Source organism: Vanellus vanellus (genome assembly GCF_965231255.1).
Source record: "Vanellus vanellus genome assembly, chromosome: 27".
In the NCBI taxonomy this organism is placed as follows: Eukaryota; Metazoa; Chordata; class Aves; order Charadriiformes; family Charadriidae; genus Vanellus; species Vanellus vanellus.
This window is the reverse complement of record NC_138932.1, coordinates 1197719-1213217: the sequence shown is the minus strand read 5'-3', so window position 1 is coordinate 1213217 and position 15499 is coordinate 1197719. Positions and strand designations below refer to the sequence as shown.

General features: G+C 68.5%; 5 protein-coding genes across 6 annotated transcripts; 3 read left to right on the top strand and 2 right to left on the bottom strand.

Moving 5' to 3' along the window:
• The first annotated feature begins 862 nt into the window (after positions 1 to 862).
• Positions 863 to 5384, top strand: ECM1 (extracellular matrix protein 1). Of its 2 annotated transcripts, none has more exons than XM_082495921.1 (7): positions 863 to 933; positions 1926 to 2003; positions 2607 to 2914; positions 3015 to 3383; positions 4187 to 4407; positions 4949 to 5036; positions 5145 to 5384. In XM_082495921.1, the coding sequence occupies exons 1-7, from the start codon at positions 888 to 890 to the stop codon at positions 5316 to 5318; spliced, it is 1284 nt and encodes a 427-aa protein (XP_082352047.1). In that variant the 5' UTR covers positions 863 to 887; the 3' UTR covers positions 5319 to 5384. The 2 variants fall into 2 exon arrangements, with proteins under 2 accessions (XP_082352047.1, XP_082352048.1); XM_082495922.1 differs by having other exon boundaries at positions 869 to 933; positions 1926 to 1997.
• A 2365-nt stretch (positions 5385 to 7749) lies between these two features.
• RPS27 (ribosomal protein S27) lies at positions 7750 to 8813 on the bottom strand. Its single transcript, XM_082496218.1, has 4 exons — positions 8775 to 8813; positions 8423 to 8531; positions 8205 to 8315; positions 7750 to 7934 (listed from the first exon to the last, which is right to left on the bottom strand). The coding sequence occupies exons 1-4, from the start codon at positions 8778 to 8780 to the stop codon at positions 7906 to 7908; spliced, it is 255 nt and encodes an 84-aa protein (XP_082352344.1). The 5' UTR covers positions 8781 to 8813; the 3' UTR covers positions 7750 to 7905.
• Positions 8814 to 9138: 325 nt separating this feature from the next.
• Positions 9139 to 11413, top strand: RAB13 (RAB13, member RAS oncogene family). Its single transcript, XM_082495980.1, has 8 exons — positions 9139 to 9302; positions 10201 to 10261; positions 10354 to 10414; positions 10555 to 10632; positions 10713 to 10802; positions 10903 to 10968; positions 11082 to 11132; positions 11230 to 11413. Exons 1-8 carry the CDS (start codon positions 9179 to 9181, stop codon positions 11302 to 11304), a joined length of 606 nt encoding a protein of 201 aa, XP_082352106.1. The 5' UTR covers positions 9139 to 9178; the 3' UTR covers positions 11305 to 11413.
• Positions 11414 to 11749: 336 nt separating this feature from the next.
• On the top strand, positions 11750 to 13009 carry JTB (jumping translocation breakpoint). The gene is made up of 5 exons (XM_082496205.1): positions 11750 to 12005; positions 12091 to 12131; positions 12230 to 12315; positions 12428 to 12507; positions 12636 to 13009. The coding sequence occupies exons 1-5, from the start codon at positions 11929 to 11931 to the stop codon at positions 12790 to 12792; spliced, it is 441 nt and encodes a 146-aa protein (XP_082352331.1). The 5' UTR covers positions 11750 to 11928; the 3' UTR covers positions 12793 to 13009.
• Positions 13010 to 13159: 150 nt separating this feature from the next.
• CREB3L4 (cAMP responsive element binding protein 3 like 4) lies at positions 13160 to 15387 on the bottom strand. The gene is made up of 9 exons (XM_082496139.1): positions 15053 to 15387; positions 14737 to 14947; positions 14547 to 14629; positions 14384 to 14461; positions 14184 to 14290; positions 13990 to 14058; positions 13814 to 13889; positions 13637 to 13724; positions 13160 to 13535 (listed from the first exon to the last, which is right to left on the bottom strand). The coding sequence occupies exons 1-9, from the start codon at positions 15170 to 15172 to the stop codon at positions 13303 to 13305; spliced, it is 1065 nt and encodes a 354-aa protein (XP_082352265.1). The 5' UTR covers positions 15173 to 15387; the 3' UTR covers positions 13160 to 13302.
• Positions 15388 to 15499: the final 112 nt, after the last annotated feature.

Genomic DNA, 15499 nt, shown 5'->3' with positions numbered 1-15499 from the left:
GCTGTGTCCTGGGGGGGGGGGGGGGACACACAGGACCCCCCCTCACGGTGGACGTCTGGGTTCCCTTCCACCCTACCCCCCCTCCCCAAAAACCCGGACGTATGGGTCCTTCCCGCCTGGGATTTCCCCGGGTCCCCCCACCCGTGGGGGGGGGGGGGGCTGTTGCGCAAACCCGCGTCACGTCGCCGCCGGGGCGTTGGGCAATCGCGACGGGGGGGGGCATGACTGTGTGTCCCCCCCACCTCCTCGGCACCTGCCCAAATGTTTGGGCTCAGCCCCAGGCAGGATGTGACCGTGCTCGGGGGGGGACACACACGGACACGGACACCCCCCCGGGGTGTGTGTCCCCCCCAATGTTGTGTGACCGTGGCCGTGACACCCACCCCAGCGGGGGGGCGGGGGGGATGTGACCTGAACCCCCACACACACCTTCCGTGGGTGTCCCCCCTCCTCGGGGGCGGGGGGGTGTCCCTCCACCCCCCCCAACCCCCCCCAGCGCCGGGGGGTGACTCACCGGGCGGGGCAGGCCCCAAAATGGGGCAAAAACCACAAAAATCCCGCCGCCGTGACGCAGGGGTCTCCGTGAGGGGGGGACACCAGGGCCACCCTGGGGGGGGGACAGAGCCACCAGGGTGGGGGCAGGACCACCGTGGTGTCCCCCACGCCCCCCCCGGCCTGGCGGGGTCAGTTGGGGTCAGGGTGGGGACGGCGGCGCTGGTTGGGGGGGGCAGGATGGGGTTCAGCCCCCCCCCCCCGGTGTGTATGTGTGTGTCCCCCCCCCGGGGGCCGCCCCCCCCCCGGCGACGTCAGGCCGTGACTCAGCCCCGCGGGACGGGGCCCTTCATAAGGCGGCGGAGCCCGACGGGGGCCCCACAGCGCCCGACGCCATGGCCGCCCTCGGCCGCCTCCTCCTCCTCCTCCTCGGGGCCGCCGGTGAGTCCCGACCGACGGTTGGGGACCCCCCCGGGGCACCCGGGACCCTCCTGGGACCCCTGGAACATCCCCTCCCCCCCCCCCTCCCCGCCCCGAGCACCTGGGGCGCCTCCCCAACATTTGGGGTCCCCTCCCTGGACCCCTGGGTGCCCCCCCCGACCCCTGGGTGCCCCCCCCGACCCCTGGGTGCCCCCCCGACCCCTGGGTGCCCTTCCCGAACATCTGGATCCCTTCTCGGGCACCTGAGTGTCCCCTCCCAAATGCCCATGTCCCCTCCCCGGACATTTGGGGTCCCCTCCGAGCACCTGCGTCCTCTCCCCAACATTTGGGGTCCCCTCCCTGGACACCTGGGTGTCCCCCCCAAAGTCCTGGGTCCCCTCCCTGGACACCTAGGTGTCCCCCCCGGACCCCTGGCTGCCCCCCCCGACCCCTGGGTGCCCTTCCCGAACATCTGGATCCCTTCTCGGACAGCCGAGTGTTCCCTCCCAAATGCCCACGTCCCCTCCCCCGACACCTGAGTGTCCCCCCCCGACCCCTGGGTCCCCTCCCGAGCACCTGAGACCCTCCCCAGACCCCTGGGTGTCCCCCCCCGAACATCTGGGTCCCTTCCCCGCACACCTTGGTGCCGCAGGGAACATCTGGGCCCCCTCCCCGCACCCCTGCGTCCCTCCTGCGACAGCCGGGTCCCCTCCCCGGTCACCTGCGTCCCTTTACCGGACGTGTGGGTCCCTGCCCACACATTTGGGCCACCTCCCCGGATGTCTGGGCTACCTCCACCCGCGTGCCCGGGGTTCCCCTCCCCGGACACCTCAGTCCCCTTCCCGCACATCTGGGTCCCCTCCCTGGTCACCTGGGTCCCCTCCCCACTGTGGGGTTCCAAGCCCGCGGGATCGGGGGGGGGGACGGGGGTGTCCCCCAACTTGTCCCCCTCTGGGTGGGGGAACCCCCGCTGACCCCCTGTCTGTGTCGTGTCCCCCTCCTCCCGGTGACAGTGGTGGCACCGCAGCGACACCGGCATGTGGCACAGGAGAGCGTGGTCCTGCAGCACCCCCACATGGAGCAGCGTGAGGGTGGGGACGGGGGGGGGGACGGGACACGGGGGGGGACACCCCGGGATGGGGGGACGTGGCGGGGACACCCCGGGATGGGGGGACACAGAGGGATACCCCGAGATGGGGACGTGGGGACAACCAAGGTTGGGGATGGGGGGGACATGGGGGAGGGGGGACATGGGGATGGGGGGGGCAGGGAGGACATGGGGGGACATCCAGGGGTGGGGACAGGGATGGAGGGGACAGGGGGTGTTGGGGATTGGGGGGGGCATGGGAGGAGGGGGACACGGGGGGACACTCAGGGATGGGGACGCGGCATTGACATCGGGATGGTGGGGACATGGGGACAGCGGGTGTTGGGGATGGGGGGGGGACATGGGGACATGGGTGGGGGGACACCCAGGGATGGGGACATGGGTGGAGGGGACATGGGGGGGGGGCATGAATGGGGGGGACACGGGGTGGGGGGTACACAGGGACGATTGTTGGAGATGAGGGGACAGAGGGTCGGGGAACAAATTGGGGAGGGGCACATAAGGACAAGTGTCACCTGGGGTCAGGGCAGTGGGGACACCCCCACCCCCCCCGCCGTGTCCCCACACGCCCCCTCCCCCATTTCAGTGCTGCAGAAGGAGTTGGACCCCCAACTGCCCCCCGACATCCTGGCGGCGGCGGCGGCGGCATCCATGCGCCCCACGCACCCCCCAACCCCCTGGGCCAGCGCCCTGGACGGCTTCCCCCCCGCCTGGCCCATGGCCGCCGCCGTCACCCGTCACTGCCGCCACCCCCCTCAGCCCTCCCCGACCCCCCCGCTGCCCCGCACCGCCTTCGCCCACCTGCGCCGCCAAGCCGCCGCGCTCGACGCCCTCCGGCCTCGCCTCAACGCCTGCTGCCGCCATCACGCCCCGCTGCCCTGCGCCCGCCGCGCCGTGAGTCCCCCCGGGGGGGGGGGGGGGGGGGGGGGGACACACAGACGGGGACAACATGGGGGGGGTGGGGGTGGCAATGTCTGACCCCCCTGTCCCGCAGTGGACGGACGTGCTGGATGGGTTCTGCACCGATGAATTTGGGGTGAAGACGCGGCAGTTCCACTGCTGCCGGCGGCACGGGGCGGCACGCCGCCGCTGCTTCACCGAAGGGCCCAACGCCATCGCTGCCGCCGCCGCCGAGGCCGCCGTCACCGTCGTCACCGACTGGGAGCCCAGCGGCGAGCTGGCCTTCCCCCCCGGCGAGCCCACCGCCGCCAACATGGGCAACATCTGCGGGTTGTGGGGGCTGCGCCCCGGCACCGCCGGCCCCCCCGGCCGCTCCGGCCCCCGCGTCCGCTTCCGCCTGCGCCTGGAGCGCGACTACGGCCGCTGCTGCCACAACGGGAGCTTGGCCTGCGCCCACAAGGCCGTGAGTGACCGGGGGACACGGGGGGGACACAGACGTCGTGGGGGAGGCACCCGCATGTCCGGGGACTGGGGGGGACACAGGTGTCGGGGGGGGGGGACACGCTCAGGTGACAAGGGTGGCAAGGAGGGACCGAGGCGTTTGGGGACTGGGGGGACCCAGGGGACCAGGGGGACACAGGCGCCTTGGGGGGGACACAGGTGACAAGAAGGGACGGAGGTGTTCGGGAGGGAGCCAGGAGTCGGGGACGGGGGGGGACCCAGGGGACAAGGAGGGACGCAGGCGTTGGAGGGGGACGCGCAGGTGACAAGGAGGGACACAAACATCCGGGGAGGGGACACAGGTACCCAGGGAGTGACCCAGACATCCGGGGAGGGGACCCAGACGGCCCGGGAATGACACGGGTGCCCGGGGAGTGACCCAGGCATGGGGGGGGGACACAGCCGTCCAGGGACTGGGGAGACCCGGGTGACAAGGAGGGACCCTGTCGTTTGGGAGGGGACCCAGATGTCCGGGGCGGGGGTGGGGGGTGGGGAAGCCCAGCCCTGGGGACATTTGGGGACCTCGGTGGTGGGGTGTTGGGACTCGGGGGGGGGACAGACGACATGGGTGTCTGGGGACTGGGGGGACCCGGGTGACAAGGAGGGACCCAGGTGTCGGGGGGGACCCAGGGGTCTGGGGGGGGGACAGGCGACAAGGAGGGACCCAGACGTCCCCGGGGGGGGGCGGAAGGGACGGGACGGGACGACACCCAGGGGTCCTGTCCCCGCTGCTGACCCCCTCCCCCTTCTCCCCCCGCCCCGCAGTGGCAGAAGGGACTGGATCGGTTCTGCCGGGAGGAGTCGGCGGTGAAGACGGGGCAGCACCGGTGCTGTCAGCGCGGGGGGGGCCGAGCCCGGGGCCGCTGTTTCGCCGCCGCCGCCCCCCATCCCGCCTACGACCGGGAGCTCTACAACGTCAGCCTCCGCCGGCCCGGCCCCGCGCTGCTCCGCACCCTCTGCGCCCCCACCCGCCTCCTCACGCGCAGGTACGGACCCCCCCGCACCCCCCTCCCCCCGCCACCACCGAGGGGCACCGGCGTCCCGCCGCGCCCCCCCCGTCGGTGACGGCGCCTCGGGGAGAGGGGGCGCCCCCCAGCGGATGCGGGAGGTACTGCGGGGGGAGTGCGGGTGTGCGCCCACCCCTCCCCCCAGGAGGTGCCCCCCCACCCCCGACGACACCCCCCATCTCAGAGGGGTCTCCGACATCCAGCCCCCCCCCCACCGCCCCTGTGACTCCCAGAGGGGCCCCATGTGTCCTGGACACCCCCCATCCCCCGGGACCCCCCATCTCAGAGGGTACACAGTCATCTGGGACCCCCCCCATCCCCCAGGACCCCCCATCCCCGAGGGGTTACAGGCATCCAGGACCCCCCATCCCCCAGGACCCCCCATTTTAGAGGGGTCCCATGTGTCTTGGACACCCCCTTCCCCCAGGACCCCCCCACCTCAGAGGTGCCCCAAATGTCCGGGCCCCCCTCTCGGTGACCCCCCCCCCCATGACCCCCCCCCCATGTCCGTGTCCCGCAGCCGGCCGGTACCGGAGTTACTGGGGGCCATGACGGCCGCGTGCTGCCCACTGCCCCCCGAGGAGCGGAGCATCTGCGCCCAGGAGCAGGTAAGTTGGGGGGGGGGGGGGGGGCGGGGCAGGGGCTCTGGGGACTCCCCCCCCACCCCCCCGAGCCACCCTGACCCCCCCCTTCTCCCCCTCCCGCTTTTGCCACAGCTGTCGCAGGGCATCGCCACCCTCTGTGCCACCCCCCAGGACGCCTGGCGCGACCCCCAGGGCTGCTGCTCGTGGGGGGACCCCGAGCGGCGCCGCTGCTTCGACACCGAGTACCTGGCCCAGGTGACCCTGGGGGCCGCCGTGGCCCCCCCACCCCCCGACCAGGACGAATAACCCCCCCCCCACCTCCCCGTGTCACCCCCCCTCGGGGTGAGGGGGGCAATAAAGGTGCTGTGGTGTCACTGCTGAGTGCCTCAGTGTCCCCGTTGTGTGTCGGGGGGTGGGGGGTGGGGGGGGTGTCTCTCCTGCCTCAGTGTCCCCATACTGTGTGTCCGTGTCCCCCCCGCCCTGTGCCTCAGTTTCCCCATAGTGTTGGGGTCCCCCTCCACACCTCAGTGTCCCCATTGCGTGTGGGGGCGGTGTCCCCTCTGTGTCCCCATAGAGTGTGGGGCCCCCTCCCTGTGCCTTAGTGTCCCCATGGGGCCCCATTTCTCCCCCCCTCCCCCCGCCACCGGCCCCCGGGTGTGTCGGGGTGTGGGGCCGGTGGTGGTGTCGGGGTGTTTGCGGTGTCGGGGTGTGTCGGGGCCCGGGTGTGACATGGTGTGTTTGTCTATCGGGGTGCGCCCCGGTCACCGCAGGGACCCAGACGTCCGGGGAGGGGGGGGGACAGTGGGCACACATGACCCCGTGTGACCTGGGGTGTCCCTGTGCTCCCCCCGTATCCCCTATGAGCTCATGTCCCCACAGTGTCACTGTCACCCGTGTCCCCCACATTGCCGTGATCCCAGGGTGGCCCCATGTCCCTACAACCCCCATGGTGGCCCCAAGTTCCTCCTGGGGTGTCCCCATGTCCCTCTGTGTCCCCTGAGATTATGAGGGGGGAAACTGAGGTACCGGGGGGAGCTGCCCCGGTCTCGTGGCTGCACCCCTCTTTTTGCACCCCTGCTTTTTACCTCCCTCCACCCCACTTTTGCACCCCCTGTTCCTACCCCCCCATCTTTGCAGCCCCCTCCCCTTCTTGTCTCCCCCCCAGAGCGCAGCAGAGGGGCACAACCCCCCCTCGCCCTGCTGGCCACGCTGCGGGGGATGCAGCCCGGGGTGCCGGGGGCTCGCTGGGCTCCAGCGCACGGTGCCAGCTCATGGCCGGCTTTTCCCCCCCAACACCCCCAAGTCCCTCTCGGCAGCGCTGCTCTCCATCCCTCCACCCCCCTCCTGTGCTGGGACCGGGGGCTGCCCCCACCCGGGTGCAGGACCCTGTGCTTGGCCGTGTTGAACCTCATGAGGTTCACATGGTCCACTTTTCCACCTGTCCGGGTCCCTCGGAATGCCATCCTGTCCCTCCAGCGTGTTGTGTCAGGGGGGTCACCCTGGAGAAGAGAAGGCTCCGGGGAGACCTCCGAGCCCCTTCCAGTGCCTAAAGGGGCTCCAGGAGAGCTGGGGGGGGACTCTGGGTCAGGGAGGGGAGCCGTGGGACGAGGGGGAGCGGTTTGACACTGAGAGAAGGGAGATTGAGATGAGATATTGGGAAGAAATTGTTGGCTGTGGGGGCGGTGAGCCCCTGGCGCAGGGTGCCCCGAGAAGCTGTGGCTGCCCCATCCCTGGAGGGGTTCAAGGCCGGGTTGGACGGGGCTGGGAGCAACCTGGGCTGGGGGGAGGTGGCCCTGCCCAGGGCTGGGGGGGGCACTGGATGATCTAATCCTTAACAGTCCCATCCAACCCATTCTGTGACTCTGTGAAATACCCAATACAACAGCGGCATCAAAACCCTTTTCAGCACTCAAATTCCGCCCAACTTGCGCTCACGGCGCAGCAAAACAGATAAACAGAACAGGGAAACGTTCTGTTGTCTCCACTCCCCCAATAAACATCCCAGCCCCTAACAGGGAGTCCAGGGAAGGTTTTTTTTCCTTTAAAGCAATCGCAAAAAGACACTCCCTGTGCGCAGCGCTCACCCCTCCGCAGCAATTTGCGAGTGGGAACCCCTCAACAGTGCACGGGCTCATCCTGCTCCTCACTCTCCGCTGTTTCGTCCCTCAGCGAGTGGAAGAAGAGGTTCATGGTTCAGTAATTAACATTTACGGACAGCAGAAATGGGTAGTTTTCCTCCTTCGTAAGCTTGAAGACCAATCAGGCACATCTGCTTCTCACATTTTTGAGCTTTGGAAAATAGATTCGGGTCATTCTAGAAAAGCCTGAACAAAAAAGGAGTGACAAGAAAGGAAACCTTCTGCTTGCGACTCCAGTGTCACCAGGCAAAGAGGTGGCTATCCCGGGAATATTTAGAGCAGTATCCCTATATTCCCCTCCTTGTGGGATATTCCCACCCTCCTGCAGGTTCCCAGTGTGACAAGAGGACTCTGGAGCGTAGGGAAGTAAATCCCTACACGCAGAGAACGCGACACCCCACCCCCCTACTGCAGGGAGGGATATTTTTTTTTTCTGGCCTGAATAAAAGGAAGGATTTTGGTTGTGTCAAAGGTTAATACCCGTCAACTCCCATCCTGTAACAATCCCGGGGGAGCCAATGAAACACCTTCAGAACTGCTGCCAAACCACCCTCCTCTCACGGCGCAGAATCAGAGCCTTAAAAGCAAACTAATTGGTATGTATTTTATCCAAAATTTATTGACAGCAAGATGGGTGGGGCCACAGGGACAGTAGGAAAGTCACATTTGCTGTCGGCCTTCCGCTGGGGTCAGGTTCGGCCGTGCAGCTCCGGCGCTCTGTGCGAGTAGCCCCATCCATCCTCCGCTCCTTCCGCTTAATGCTGCTTCCGTCTGAAGGAGCAGCCTAAGGAAAGGAGCAAAAAATCCCAGTCAGAAACACTGCAGCCTCTTTACATCCATTTCCTTCTCTCACCGGCCCAAACTCAGCAGTCTTTGCCTTATTTTTAAGACAAAAGCAGCACCCCAGTTCTACCGCCCATAAGCAAGCGGCTTTGATAACTTTCCAGAAGGGAAAATCCGCATCTCCACAAGCCACCCCGGGTTTGAAGAGCTCCGGGAGCCGCCCGAGGAGGCGGAAAGGGATTGAGGAGGCGGGAGGGGGACCGTTACCCACCTTCTGTCAGCCTCGCCTTGCCCCCCGTGGGCTGGCACAGCACGGTCGAGCAACCCACGCACAAAACGACGGTCTGAGCGTGGCTGAACACCGTAGTGATCTTGTAACAACCTGCGGGGAAAGGCAGGGCGCTGAGGGCGGCGGGGGGGGACGACGGGGACACACCGGGAGCCGTTGTCCCCCCCGCCCGCCCCCCCCGGCCCTGCCCGCCGCCATACCCGGGCACTTGACGTCCATGAAGTAGGAGTTGGGGCTCTGCACCAACCGCTTCTTCTTGTGCTTCCTCTTCTCCTCCTCAGGGGAAGGGTGCAGCAAGTCCTTCGCCAGCTGCGGGGGAAGGAGGGGACAGGCCCGGTTAGCGCCCGCCCGCCGCCATCTTGGGGGGGGAGGGGAGGGGGAGACGGGGACCCACCGTGGAGATGGCGGCGGTCAGGGCCCACCCCGCGGCCCCGCCGGGCCGACAGGCGGAGCCGCCTCCCTCCCCGCCACCCTCTTCCCTCCCGCGCCGCGGTCGCCCCGGGACACCCCACCGGGGTCTGAGAGGGGACCGGGGGCCGGGGCCGCACTCACGGGCATGTTGGCGTGGAGGCAGCCGCCACCGAAAAGGGGCCAAACCGGAAGCGGGAGCCGCTATATCCGCTACGGGGTTCCCCGCGCGGGCGGAAGTGGGGCGCCGTCATCTTGGGAAGGGCGCTGTGCTCTGTGGCGGCCATCTTTGGAAGGTCGCTGCGAGGCGAGGAGGAGTGGAGGTGGCGGCCATGTTGGGAAGGTCGCCATCTTGGGAGGGGCTGGAGGGGAGCCGTGACGTCAGGTGCTGACGGCGGTGGCGTCACGGGGGGTGGTGGGTGGTGACGCTATGGCGGCGGGGCAAGGCTTGAGGCGAGTCCCCGCCTGGGGAGGGGCGGTGTGGGGCCGTGGCCGGGACCGGGGCCGGGTCCCGGCGGTGGTGGCGGCGGTGGCGGCGGGTGGGGGCCATGGCCAAGGCCTACGACCACCTCTTCAAACTGCTGCTGATCGGGGACAGCGGCGTGGGCAAGACCTGCCTCATCATCCGCTTCGCCGAGGACAACTTCACCAGCACCTACATCTCCACCATCGGTGCGTGAGTGACACCCCCGGGGGACACCGGGGACCCCCAACCCCCTCACCCCACCGGGCCCCCCCCCGGGACTCCCCTTGAGGGCGGCTGCCTCCCCCCTCATCGCTCGTCACCCTTCTCCGTCCCACGCCTGCCTCCCGCCCCGCACCGGGATGGCGGGAGGATGGCGACGACAGCGGGGACACGGCCGCACCGCGGGGCGGCTCTGTGCCTCGTCCCGGCCGGTGACCGGCGGCTCTGAGCCGTTTCCAGCCTCCGCAAAGGAAGCCGGCCTGGCGTGGCGGTGTCGGCTGCGGCTCGACGCTGGTCCTGCCCCACTGCCGCCACCCAGCCAGGACCCCCCGGCGCCCACCGCACCGGTGTCTTTCTCCACCGAGTTTCCGCCGTGCTGGAAAACCATTCCCTGAGCCCGGAGCAGCCGCCCCGGCACGGCCCGTGCCATAAACTCCGGCACGGATACTCCGCCTGGGAGTCCAGGCTGCCCCCCCGGCCACTCCAGCCCTTCCTCCTCCTCCTCTCCGTCCCCTGAAAGGGGGTGCAGTGACGCTGGAGGTTTTTTGGGGGCATCCACCAGCTTTTAGGGCTGATCGACTCGATGGGGGGGGGTCCAGCAGCTCCATCCATCTCTTCTGCCACCACCCCGGCATGGGCGGCTGTGTGGGGTGATGCCATCCTGTAGGAATTCCGGTGGGCTCGGGGATGCCAGTGACCTGCTCCCACCCAGTGCAGCCAGTGCCAAGCCTGGACTTTGCCCCCCCACTCCCCCACTCTGGGGGTGCCAGATGGTTACTGGGAAACTGGAGACTGGGAGTAGGAGTGGAGCCGGTTACGGCATCCCCTCCCAGTACTGGTGCAGCCCCGGCATCACCAACCCCTGTCTCTCTCCTCCCATCCCAGGGATCGACTTCAAAATCCGGACAGTGGATATCGATGGGAAGAAGATCAAGCTGCAGGTCTGGTAAGTGGGGAGGCGGGGGGGGATTAATTGGGGACCCCCCCACCGCTTTCTCACTGAGCCGCCCTCACCCTCTTCCTCTGCTTCTCCTGCAGGGACACGGCGGGACAGGAGCGCTTCAAAACTATCACTACAGCTTATTACCGCGGAGCCGTGGTATGGCAGGGGGGCTGCTGGTGGCCCCCAAATGGCTGGGGAAGCTCGGGGGGGACGACACATGGCTGCCTGGGGATGAGGAACCCCCCCGAAAGCCGGGGCAGAGGGTCCCTGCCCCACTGATTGCGCCGTCCTGACAGGGCATCATCCTGGTGTACGACATCACCGATGCGAAATCCTTCGAGAATATCCAAAACTGGATGAAAAGCATCAAGGAGGTGGGTGTGCACCAGAGCTGGGGACACTGTGGGGGGACACAGATGGGTGGGGGATCCCACCTGTCCTCTCCTGCCCACAGAATGCCTCTGCCGGGGTCGAGCGTCTCCTCATCGGCAACAAGTGCGACATGGAGGGAAAACGCAAAGTGCAGCGGGATGAGGCTGAGAAGGTAGGGGGGGGCACCATGGGGCTGGAGGGGGGGTGGGAAGAAGCTGGGGGTGCACCCCCTGGGCACCCGGGTCAAAGAAGGGGGTCCCCTTTTCCCACAGTTGGCAAAAGAACACGGGATCCGCTTCTTCGAAACCAGCGCCAAGTCCAGCGTGAACGTGGAGGAGGTGAGGGGGGGTCTCAGATGCAGAAGGGGGGCGGGACGGGGACTGAGGGGGGTCCCCATCCCCTGGGGGGGCATCCCATGGCAGTGTCCCCACTGACTGTCCCCTCTCCCCAGGCCTTCAGCACGCTGGCACGGGACATCCTGCAGAAATCCTCCCGGAAAGCGGTGAGTGGGGCCAGGGGGGTGGGGGGGGAGCAGCCGGGCGAGGGTGTCCCCCCCAGCTCCGGCCCCCCTCCTTGACCCCCTCCCCTCCCTTTTCCAGGTCCCCAGCAACAGCAGGGCCCTGCTGGAACCCGGCCCCCCGAGGAAGGTGGGGGGCAAATGCTCCCTGGTGTAGTGCCTCCGGTACCCCCCCTCCTCCGCCGCCGCCGCTCCCCCCGCCTGCCCCGGGGCAGCGCGGGCGCCTCTCCGCGGGGGGGGGGGGGGGGGGAACCGGGGCTCTCCCGGCTACAGCAGGGCCGGGGGGGGGGGGGGGGCTGACCCCCTCCGGTCCACACCTCGTGCCATAAAGCCCAGCTTGTGCCTTGTCCCGTCTCCGGTGTCTCTGTTGGGGTCGCGGGGGGGGGGGGGAACGGGCCCGGCGGGGGGAATCGGGGACGGGGCGGGCGAGCGGCCGAGGCTGTGCGAAGCCACGCCCGTTCTCTCAAAGCCACGCCCACCGTCCGCTCAAGCCGCGCCCACCCTCCGCTCAAAGCCACACCCACCACTTTGCTGGAAAGCCACACCCCTTCGCTTGAAACCACGCCCCTCCCCTCAACGCCTTGCCCTCAAATCACGCCCCGTCGTTTTAAGCCACGCCTCCCGCGCGAAACTCCGCCTCCGCAGCAGCGCCCGCCTCCTATCCGGGTACCGCCCCGTCCCGCCCTTCCCGTCGTCCACCGCTTCTCCCAGCGGCCCCTGCGCCTCAAGATGGCGGCGCTGCCGGAGAGGCTGGGCCCGGCCCGGTAGTTTCGCCGCGCTGATGGGGCCCCGTGGCCCCGTCGAACCGCGTTGCTGCGCCCTCTACGTCGTCCTGGCGGCTCTGGTCTGCGGCCTGCGGTGAGCGGGCGGCCGGGGTAGGGGGTAAGCGCTGCCCGGCCGGACCCGGAGCGCGGCCCTTACAGCGTCTCTGCTCTCTCCACAGGCCGGCGGCGGCGATGGCGGCGAGCGACGAGAGGCGCTCGGGTGAGTGCAGGGCCGGGCTCGCCGTGGGGCCGGGGGTCGGGCCGGGCCTGGTTAGTTCCCGGTTGGGCCCTCTCTCAGCAGCCGCGCTCTCTCCGCAGCGAGCCCGGTGCTGACCACGCCGTGCTGGCGGGTGGAGGACTTCGTGGTGGCCCAGGAGTGCGCCCGCTGCTCCAGCTTCCAGGTGGTGAGTGTGCTCACCCCTTCAGCCAGGCTGCACCGGGCCCTGCCCGGGGCTGGTGGGGTCGGGGGCAGGTGCTGCCCCGGCACGACCTCTGACAGGTCCCTCTCGGTCACAGAAAACAGTAACAGAGTGCATCCCCACGGGCTTCGTTGAGAAGATCAACTGTGCCACCTCTAAGAGGGAGGAGTTCAAGAGGTGGGTGCGGGTTATGGGGGTGGAAAATGGGGCAACCCTGAACCCCAGGAGGGTCCAGGGGGAGACAGGGTGGGGTTTGGGGCTGAGGCTGTCCCCTCTGGCATTCCTAACTCTTCCCGTGGGTGCAGCTGTCGCTCTGCAGTGATGGAAGCGCACGTTTTCTGGAGGTTCGTGGGTACCATGATGTGTGTTGCCACCGTCTTCGCAGTGTTAGTGGTGTGTCGCCAGCGTGTGCTGGACAGGAAGGCCCTGGAGAAGGTCCGCAAGCAGATTGAGTCCATTTAGCAGAGCCCGGCTGCCCTGCAGGGGGGGTATCTGCTTGCCTGCCGCTCCCAACCGGGTAGGAGGAAGAACGGGTGCCTGGGGCAGGCCCTGCCCCACTCCGTGACCACGGAATCCTACTGGGAGCTGCATTGGATGTCACCGAGGTGTCCCGTGGGGGCGGCTGAGGGGTGCCCCTGGGGAGCATGATGTGTAATAAATCCTGATCGTTGTCACTGGAGCGACGCTGCCATTTGTCCCTGGGAGGACGGGAGTGAGGTGGGCCTGTGCCGCCGGCTCCGCTGCCCCATTGGAGCCCTGGGGGGGTGTCCCTGTCTCCCATATCCCCACCCCTGACATTGCTGACCCTCCGACACACATTGGGGTGCAAACCAGGCATGGGTTTATTCACCAGCGCACAAAGCTGGAGGGGGGGGGCACACCCAGGCTGGGCTGGGTGTCCCCCCCAGTGCTGCCCCCACCCCAGGGCGCCTCCTGGGGTGCCCCAAAGCAAGGGCTGCACTCTGCTGCCTGTCACATCTCATCCCCGTGTCCCTGTTTCGCTGTCCCCGCATCCTGGCCTGAGGAATTGGTGCCCAGCTCCCCACTGAGGGGGAGGCCCCCATCCCAGTGCCCCCCCTCAGCTCCGTCACCCTCTGCAGCTACGGGTTCTGCCTCTTCCACCCACAGCCACCCCGGCGCAGGGAATGAGGCTTCTCCAGCAGGTCCCAGTGCCTCTCCTCGGGTCAGGATGTTCCTGGAAATCACTGTGGGAACAGGGAATGCCGGGATGGGCAGTGCTGGTTGGGGGGAGCTGCAGCTGTACCCCCCCACCTCCTCTGTGGGGCTGCCGCAGCTTCCCCGTTACCTCCAGTGGGTCTGTCGCTGTCCCGGCCACCCCGGCGGAATGGGCTGTAGCTGGGGAAGAGGATGAGTCCCAGGGAGAAGAGCAGGATCTGCCAGGGAGGGACAAGAACAGCATGTCCCCGAGTGGTGCCAGGGGACGCCAGTGGTGCCACAGTGCGCCATGGTGTGTGTGCCATACCAGGACGCAGGTGCTGGTCTGGGCAGCCTTGTTGGACGTCTGCTTGATCAGTGCCTGCAGCTGCCGCAGCAGAGACCTGTGGTGGGACAAGGGGTCGGCGAGCGCCTGTGCCGGGTGTCCCCTCCCTTCCCAGCACCGTACCCTGTGCCGGCACCGTACCCCTGTGCCACGCTCACCCGTTGAGCTTCTCCAGCTCCTGAACTTTATTCCGCAGCTCCTGGTTCTGGGCCAAACATGCGGCTGCCCTGCCCAAGCAGAGACGGGGACGGGTGAGGGGATACATGGTGGGGGATGTGCCAGGATGCCGGGGACACACTGGGACGGCGGGGGGGACAGGGACGTGCCAGCTCGCGGTGCTGCCGGTGCCCACCTGCTCTCCAGCCCATCCAGGTACTCCTTCTTCCTCCGCCGGCTGTCCTGAGCCGACTGCTTGTTCCGGATCTTTCTCCTCACCTTCTTCAGGATCCGCTCCTCGGCCTGGGGGGCGGCCGAGGGGTGAGCCCTGCCCCACACCACCATCACCCCCCCCGGCTGCCCCCCACATGTGTCCCCCCCCCCCCCCGCATTCACCTGGGTGAGGGGCAGGGTGCCGGGCAGCGTCACCCCCTCCTGCGCCAACAACCGCTTCTCCTCCTCCGTCAGGCAAAGCTGCCGAGAGATGGGGATGGGCTGGGAGGGGGGATGGGATGCAATGGGGGTGGGGGACACGCTGGGGGGGGCTGCAGGGACTCACGGGGGGGCTGGGGGCCAGCGGGGGGGCAGGCAGCTCGTTGACGATGCAGGAGCTGGGGAGCAGCGCGGGGCACAGCCAGTCGTCTGCAAGGGGGAGAGGTGGCCATGTCCTGTGTGCTCGAAGCCCGGCAGGATGTGGCCCCCCCCAGGCCGAGCCCCACTGCCGTGGGGGGGCCCAGAACCCCACTGACCCAGCTGGATGGAGACGACGCTGGCGTGCAGGGGGGCACTGAGGTCGCAGACCACTTCATAAAGGGCAGTAGGGGGGGACTCGGCGGGCTGCTGGGGGCCCGGGCTGGCATCCTGGGGGCTGTGGCCACCCGGGGAGGCGAGGTGGCAACCCAGGCCGCACACCTCATTGGGGTTCACTGTCAACCGCAGCAGCTCCTCGGTGTTGCTCCCCTGCAGCCACAGAGATGCTGATGGGACACTCGAGGGGACCCTTAGCACCCCTGGTGACTCTCGGGGGGGTCCCCCTGCTCCGTCCCCCCTCCCACACCCACTCACGCCATCTTCAGGGATCATCCAGCCCTGGAAAGCTGAATCGGAGTCAGAAAAGTGGGGATCAGGAAAGACGCCGTCCGGGAATTGCCCGTCCTGCAGCTCCAGGAACTCCGGTGCCTCCATCACCTGGGCCGAAGGGTGAACAGGGGCTACCGGGGATTTCCCCCCCCCCCCGCCCCGGGACTGGGTGTTGCTCCCGGTGAGGGGCTCCGTACCCCGCCACAGCGGGGATGGGCCCCCACCACCGCCCCCACCTCGCTTCCCCGTTGCGCAGCCGCCTCCGCCCGGTGCCGGGGCTGGGCACCAGGATCTCCGGTATCCTGGGCAAACCCCGCCAAGTCCCACCCCCGGGGAGATTTACACCCGTAGAAGTTTACACCGCGATCCCCGCCCCCGGCGTGGCCCGGCCCCCCCCCCCCCCCCCCTCCCCGCCGCCTCTACCGGGGACCG